General features: G+C 41.9%; 1 protein-coding gene across 2 annotated transcripts in view; it reads left to right on the top strand.

The window, feature by feature from the left end:
* Positions 1-117: 117 nt before the first annotated feature.
* The window catches only part of cdm (importin-13-like protein cdm), a 43,210-nt gene continuing 35,063 nt past the window's right edge, over positions 118-8,264 (top strand). For both annotated transcript variants that reach the window (XM_065431761.1, XM_065431760.1), the window contains exons 1-6: positions 118-488; positions 3,917-4,039; positions 5,782-5,949; positions 6,380-6,478; positions 7,019-7,072; positions 7,827-8,092. In XM_065431761.1, the coding sequence (XP_065287833.1) occupies positions 459-488; positions 3,917-4,039; positions 5,782-5,949; positions 6,380-6,478; positions 7,019-7,072; positions 7,827-8,092 (740 nt within the window). In that variant the 5' untranslated portion in view covers positions 118-458. The remainder of the gene's footprint in view (positions 489-3,916; positions 4,040-5,781; positions 5,950-6,379; positions 6,479-7,018; positions 7,073-7,826; positions 8,093-8,264) is intronic.

The following is an 8,264-nucleotide window of genomic DNA, read 5'->3' as shown; positions in this document are numbered from 1 at the left end:
CTAAAATGTTGAAAAACGCACTTCTTATAAACCAACTTAGAGTTGTTGCAATACTGCGAGATAAATTTGTTATTTTTAAATATTTGTTTTGCTGCTTTGGTGCCGCTCTAATCGCAAGTGTGGTGTCATGGCTGCGCCCAGCGTTAGTCGTTAGTACGCTGGAACGCTGGCAGAGAAACTTTTTCGTGCTGTGCTTACTGTTCCATTAGACGATTTGTTCTGCAAAGGATTTAGTTTTCGAGTTCAGTATGCTCTGGAATTCTTGTGGGAACATTCTTGCTTAGTTTTGTAGCGGTGCTCTTCGCTGAAATGGCGTTAGGACATCAGAAACCGGGCCGCACTTAAGTTTCTTGTGCATAAACACTGCAGCATTTGCTGCGAAGGAAGTACAAGCCCGCGGTGACGGCAGGTGACCATCTTCGTAACAGCCTTCCGACCCAGACAACAAACTTCGCACAATGAGCTACAATCTACAGACCGTCGAAGCTGTAAGTACTCGTCGGCGAAGCTCAATCTGTGGGTCAAAACGTGAACTTGTCGATTCACGTTTGTACGCGTAAATGCTGTTAAAACCTATATAAAAAAAAAGTTTTGTTCTGGTATTGTAGTTTCTGCCTTAGTTTCAGTTTTCCTTTTTTTTAATATGGTGCCCCACAGGAAGTTGGCGCGCTTGCATGTTCAGTACTTTCGCACGAATGATTCGAAAGTTGTGAATAGATTCCGTCACTCATAGTGAAATATTTAGCGCGCACAACTGACAAAGACACAGTGAAGGGGGACACACGAGTGCTTACTCACAACTGTTTTATTTTCGGAAAGATACAGAACATATACACCCTAGCTATCAGCGTTGAGCATGTGCAACAATAAACAGTAAATAACAAGAAAAAGTAAGCAGTACAACAGAAACAGATTAAAAAGGTTCAACCAGTATTTAATAAGGCAAATTCATTTTCAGGTCATATTGCAACCGATGGTTGGCTTATGCATTCTTCAGCACACTTTCTGATATGAAACGCTCCTGTGATTTCACGTGTTAGTTTGTTTTTATCAGAAAACGAAATGTCAGTATCAAAAAATACCACTTGCTAAATCTTTCACTATGGATTCGTACCAACTCGCCTAACTATCAGTTCTGCTGCAGATTCCGTCACAACCAGCATGTCTAAAAGGGAGTTCTCTCAGAGCCATCCATGGCAGTCCTGCAATACCACATTAAAAGAAAAGGGCGATTTGCAATTCTTAGGAAAACTTGGAAAACTGCGCCGTTTGCGAGTGTGAAGATTCCTTTTCCATTTCTGTCATCCCTGTTGCTTGGAAAAACCAGCAGCGGGAGTAAACGCGGGGAAGGCGGGAGATGGAAGTTCAAGACGATGAGAAAAACGAGAGCAAGGTGAAATCGGGAGCTGACGTTTCTACAAATGGACTTGTCTTTTTCAAATAGCAGGAATGGTAAACAAAGCGATAGGCACAGGTGCCTTTAGTTTTATGTGTTACATCATTGTCAAATTCTGCACTAAAAATGTATGAGTGAAAGAAACAGGGCTGGCACTCTTTCCTCGTCTTGTCTTGTGTTACTGGACTAGTTTTGTCATGTAGATTTTATCACGCAAGTTGATTACAGAGCTAATATTGCAGTAACCAAGTGTATTCTACTTCGCTACTGGTGTATAAATTTTCTGCAGCGGAGTAATCATGAACATGCTGCCTTTCTAAGTGCTTTCTTTTTCTACAGCAATATTTGTGGAATGCAAAAGCTTCTCTGTAAGGCATGGCAGTTAGGTGAAACATCACAAGTTGTTGCTACAAGCATCCAATATTGTCCAAACATCCTTGCATATACCAGAATACCGGACATGCTGAAACACTATTTCCAACTAGCCCTATTATTAGTTCTCTTTCTGTGAACTTCAGTCTTTCTTCACACAGCACAATGTTTGCACATGCTAGAACAAGCTTAGAGTGACAGGAACATGAGCTAGTTAGTAGGGATTCATCATGACAGAAGGTAAGGCATGCGGACATGTGCACAAGAGAAAAGAACCAGACAATGCAAATGCAGCTAGAAATCTGAACACAAAGCTGCGGAGATATGTATCTTTTGCACGGATTCTGGGATCCATAAACTTTTTCTTTGCTGACTTTGTTCAGGTACAAGATGGTGAATATTCACTCATGTGGCTCATTGACTATCAGATTCTACTGCTGAGTGTGAGGGTCACAGGGTTAACTCCTGGTCACTTAAGTAAAAATTAAATTCTGGGGTTTTACGTTGCAAAACCACCATTTGATTAGGAGGCATGCCGTAGTGGGGCATTCTGGATTCATTTTAACCACCTGAGGGACTTTAACATACCCCCAATGGAGGGGCAATTTTGCATTTCGCCCCTATCGGAATGCGGCTGCCGTGGCCGGGACTTGATCCCGAGACCTCGGGCTTAGCAGCGCGGCACCAAGTTGCTAAGCCACCACAGCCACCATGTCAGGCAATGGTGTGACAGCAGGTTGCAACGGCCCATGGATGCTCTTGACAGTGACCATGAATTACTTGCAAGCAAAAAACTCGTCGTGGTTGCTCGGTGGCTAGGGTGTTAGGCTGCTGAGCACGAGGTCACGGGATTGAATCCCGGCCATGGCGGCCGCATTTCGATGGAGGCGAAATGCGAAAAGACCTGTGTACTTAGATTTAGGTGCATGTTAAAAATCCCCAGGTGGTCGAAATTTCCGGAGTCCTCCACTACGGCGTGCCTCATAATCAGAAAGTAGTTTTGGCACGTAAAACCCCATAATCTAATCTAATCGACTTGCAAGCAAAAGATTGCACTCCTTATATCTACAGGCAAGGATTTCCTTCAGCTGCAAAGCATTATTTCCAAGAAACTTGTGTTATCTTTGTTGCTTTGTGCTGCTGTCTGGTGGATCACAACATTTTGTGTTCATAAAATTTCCTCTGCCTTGCAGATTTTTGGGGAACTGATTTTGCACACACTATCTATATTAGGAGCTTTTCAAAAAATTTTTGTCAATATATTGAGATAGCACTCACTGCAGCGTGTTGCTGAGGTTCCATGAAAATGTGTTTTAAGGCCCCTTTCAACCTCGGCTTATCTACAATGTGTCATGAGTGATCGTTGCTTTTTGGCTTATGAACAAGGCATGCTCACAACATTGATGATGGTAGACATTCTATCATCATTGCTTTTATTACATTACATTTTGTATAATATTAACACCATTAATACTAAATAATAAGCCATTATGGTGATTTTCCTATTAAAATAAAAGCAACCCTTTAACCCAGTCAGGTGCTGTATGCACAAGTGTGCAGGCCAAGCAAGTACATCAAAAGCAGTAGCACTGATGAGTATTTAAGATCTGTCACCTAAACCTTAGAAACACTTGTGAACAATGTTCTGTAAGTTTGAATAACATGTGTAAAATGTTTTAGTAAAATAAGTTGAAAGGTAGGTGGTTCGGTGTTTTCTTTCAGCGTCAGTGTGTCGTTGCATCTGGCAACTTCACTTTTTGTTTTTCTCAATATTTTACGCCCAACATATCTTTCAAGTGACTGTATAGATGTGAATAGTAAGTGTTCTTACGGTCTATATTCTGTGAATTTGATGAAAGCTTGCTGAAAAATGAAAAATTCTTGATTCATTCTGCAGCCTTACACTTTTTGTGATTATAAAGATGCAAGATATCTATCTGGTGAGAGTAAGTTTTCTTTTTCGATGAACAGAATTAACTGGTACCTGAAGGGGTTAAGGCGTCAAAAGAAGCCCAAGGTATCCTAATCAATCTGGAGCCCTCCACCAGTGTCTCTAATGGTCCCAGTGTTGATTTTGGATGCTAGGGGCCAAAAAATCAGTGTAAGTTGCAGATACTTCCTTGTGACTTGCCAAAACATGATGTGCAGGCGCTGAGGCAGCTTTACTGCAACACGGGTGCGGGCTGCGCTGAAGCAAATCGATACCTGACTGGGATGCAGGCGTCAGTCCAAGCATGGGACATTGCCTGGCAGCTTCTTGACATGACCAAGGTATGCCAAAGTTTCAAAGGGTGTTGACATTCCCTAAAGGGACACTAGAGAGATAAATTATTTTAGATGTATTATTATTAGTAAGTGACCCCTCCACTTTAGCAAAAGCCACCCTTAGCGTAAGAAGATGGGTGGGTATGCTGCCTCGAAATTTCCACACCGGCTCGCCTTGTCGTTTGCTCGAGCCCACTTAATTTCTTATCAGTAAAGATGTACTACATCATAATCTAAAGGAACCAAACACTGAACTTGGCAAGTTTCTAGGTTCTGCTGCACAACAACAGGGCCAGATAGAAAAAAGTTGCTTCAAAATTCATAATGTGGCACTGATGTACTTGCACTAGGGCTTTGGGGCAAGATTCAAGAAATGGAACTTTGACCTTCATTTACCATTCCAATGATGGGTTTATTACTGCTAAAATAATGAAAATAGCTTATATACTGATTGAGCATTTTGCTGTACCATCCCTTTAAATTGGTACACAATGATATTCCAGTCCTGTTTGAACTCACGGATGTAATGAGTAGCGCCAGTTTTGATGAGGGGAAAAAATTGTCATTATCACTGTACAAGCAGAATTTCTCAACATAATAGAAAGTAAATTGGGCAAAATCACAGAAAAAATAGTAATTCACAACCTAGACATCATATTATGTGCTACCTTATTTACGAGCAAAGAGAAATTGAGACATTATTAACGTTGCACTGGTAAGAGCAACTCCGAACTGCAAGGTTCTTTTGCAACATACCAGATGTATTTTCTTGCGTGGACTTCTTGAAACTGTCATATTCTGCTGTTGTCACAGCTAGGCTACGTGGGCATTAGTTTGCAGCAAGAAATACTTCAAAGGTAATCTAATTTCCTCAAATGTTCTGTTTAACATTTCGGTAACTTAGGACACGTCTCGAAATCGTGAAGTTGTAGTAGAGCTTTATTGAAGGCATGTCTATCCCAGTGAATAATTGCGCATTATATCTGTATTTGAAAAATATATTAAATGTGTGGTTTATCTTACATGCACCTGAAATATCAATGAAAGACATCAGCTTTAGCTAACGTGTAAGGTTCAAGCATAACTGCTAGGGCGAGTACAGTTCAAGCTTGTTAACGATTTAAGGAGACATCAGTGAAAATTGCCATTCATATGCTTGCGCTAGTTCATAATCATAACCAATGTGTTGAAAGAAGAAAACTGAAAGACACAGTGGCACACTCAAATTCATTATGTGAGCCTATCACTGAGTCTTCTTCACCAGCACACACTTAATTCTGGAACGCAGTGCCAGTTGGTGTAAACCAATGCATGCTAATGTATACCAATGCCAGACCAACGCCAGCTGTATTGGCTGGCATGGATCACTCACACATTTCAGTTCTAACCTAAAATGGTGTTCACATGGCTGTCTGTGACACACTCTTATTCATTTGTCATCTGAATACAATATGTTATACTTTAGGTTAGGTTAGGATTGATGTGTACGATTGGGAGTGATTGGTGCCAGCCACCACGGCTGGTGTTGACCTGGCAACGTCTTCAATTGGCTCACATTGGCATCTGTATGCACTAGCATAGATTGGCTGGCAGTGCCTTTAATGCAGTGCTACTGAGCTGTTGTAGCATGAGATACGCTGGAACATGCTTCGAAACTTTCAGTGAAATTTGATGTTGCTGATCACGGTGAAGAGAAGACGTTGAGGGTGAAAATGGGTTCTTTAATTTCTGCTCCCATGCCTTTGCAGCCAGTGGAGGTTCAGTACTTCGGTGCAACGACCTTACACACCAAGCTCTCACGTCACTGGCACCAACTGCAGCCACATGAGTATGACGACTTGCGAGTCCGATTATTGCAAGCCATTGTGAAGTATGCACTTGGCCCGAAGCTCGTCCTGACCAAAGTCTTGGTGGCTGTAAGTACTACAGGAGAACTTCAGTTGTGCAATTTATTTATTGCGGTATTGCAGTGAATGATTTAGGCAACACTGGTCAACATTTATATTGAACAGTGTGGGATGAATTGAATGTATTGAATTCAATTAATTTTATGTTCATTTCCCTTTTTGTTATTTCTAAATTTCAATGAACATGAATAATTTCTCCAAAGCTCTATCTGGCTTCATTGTCTAATTTCTTTATATGTTTGTAGCTAACAAAAATTGCATCCCTCTTTTCCCTTTATTCTGCTTGTTTGTTTAAAGCAGAGAGTTGCATTTGGTAGAGCCACTTGGTGCATGTACCTTACAAATATTGTGTTTTGTTTTACATTAGTTGTAGCTTGCTATTACTTTCTTGGCAATTGTAACTTCACGCTGTTGTGCTCAATTCTGTTTTATTTACCAGATGGCATCATATGTTGTGAACACAATTGGAAGCTTCTGGCCTTCTGCTATTGACGACCTGCTCCTGTCATTTTGTCCAAAGGTGTTCACAATCCTGGCAGTGAGTATGTTCACCGATGGTAGCCAGCTTTGCGTTGTCACCTTTATGCACATTCATTCTTTCAAAGGTTCACTTTGACATTGAAGTGATGGGATTGGCAGTGAATGTATGATGTCGACAAATGCTGTTAGCTGTGTGAAGGCATTGTTTTGAGCAAAAGCTGTGGTATAGTAGGCTGAGTTATGGTAGATTATGTGAGGCAGGTGCTGTGGAAAGGCATTGCATTGAACTAGTGTCGTGAAATAGTGATAGCAAGTTGGGCTAAGTTAGGTTAGGTTAGACCTTCAGTGTGGGAAGGCATTGCATTGAACATAGTGTTGTGAAAGTGATAGTATATTGGATCAGGCTAGGTTAGATTAGACCAGGCTGCAGTGCGTGCTTTGCTTTTGTTCATCTGTGCTCTGTGATTGTTACAGGTTAGAATAATCATTCTTGTTAGCTTAGCAGAGTGAAATAAATGTTAGTGTATTGTGGAAGGCTTGGAAAGTCACTTGACTGCACAAAGGCTGTGTAGATGAGGCCAAACTCTCTCTGTTTCAGCCTGACCACCTCCTGAAACTCCTGTTGGAGCTACTGACCTTCATTCCCGAGGAAGTACGTACATGCTGTCACCTGCTAAGGTGGCTTAGTGGTTGTGGGATTTTGCAGTTGAGCACGAGATTAAGGGTTCTAGTCCCATGCCATGGCGGCCGCATTGGGTACAGCCAGCCTAAAGAACTTGCAGACCTTGAGATCTGAATAAATGAATTTCCGAGCAGTTTGTGACCATAGCTAGTAGAAGAGTACAGCACTCTGTTGTTTTCATACACTGTAAAATCCTCCAATTTCATGTCACCAATTGTTAATGAATCGGACACTTTGGGCATATTTGCGGCTAATAAATTTAGTGATTTTGGGCTTGTACCGTGCAGCACACTTTAACCTCAAAAGCTCCTATGTGTTTCTCTTTAAACATTTAATTTTGACTATAATCTTAACATTTAATTGTGACTTAATCCTGTCAGCTGCTGTGGAAGGCAGCCATATTGGCAAGGTTGCTGCACGTTCCAGAAGAGCAGTAAACAACCCTCCTGGAATGGCTGCCTTCTGCAGCTTCCAACAGGAAGCGACTCAAGTGGATGCTAGCGCTGCCTTGGCAGCAGCTAGCTTCCCCATAGTTGAAAGCAACGTTAAATTTTTTTTTCTTGAAAACCAGCAAGTAAATGTGCTGCTTGTTAAACTGAGTGATCAGGGCCATAAAATGCGATCTTTCTGCAATATTTCAGTAAAAACTGAGCAGCAGTAAGCATGAAATAATTTTTATACATTTAAGAGAAAAACTCATGTTTCTGCTTATATGCCATTACAGCTGCAGTCGACAGAGCAGTCACTCCGAGGTCCAAGTCGACAGCCACTGGAAGTGTCCAGTGGCAAAATCTTGACCTTTATCAACCAGCTCGCGGTACTAGATGCTGATGCTCTGAGTTGTCTCAGCTCGTGGTCCCAGCTTGGCTTTGACTGGGAGAAGCAGTTGGTGTTGCTGCCACGCATATTCATGTGCGTCCGGGAGCCCGAGTTCTGCCGGCCTGCCGTTGAAGTACTGACCGTCATTGCAGGACAACCGGACCTTCACAAGTGGGTGGCTGTCAACCATGACAGTAAACTGATGCTGCTCAGGCTTTTGGCTTTTGCTGTGACTTTCATTGAGCATAAGCTTTTAGCTAGAGTCCTAACCCAACTGCGATGGCTATGGCATTCCGCTGCTGGGTATGACGTGGTGAGCTTGATCTCTGTCCTCGTTTTCCAC

Source organism: Dermacentor albipictus, chromosome 9 (genome assembly GCF_038994185.2).
Source record: "Dermacentor albipictus isolate Rhodes 1998 colony chromosome 9, USDA_Dalb.pri_finalv2, whole genome shotgun sequence".
Taxonomy (NCBI): Eukaryota; Metazoa; Arthropoda; class Arachnida; order Ixodida; family Ixodidae; genus Dermacentor; species Dermacentor albipictus.
The sequence above is the reverse complement of the archived record's forward strand: the minus strand, read 5'-3'. Positions and strand labels throughout refer to the sequence as shown.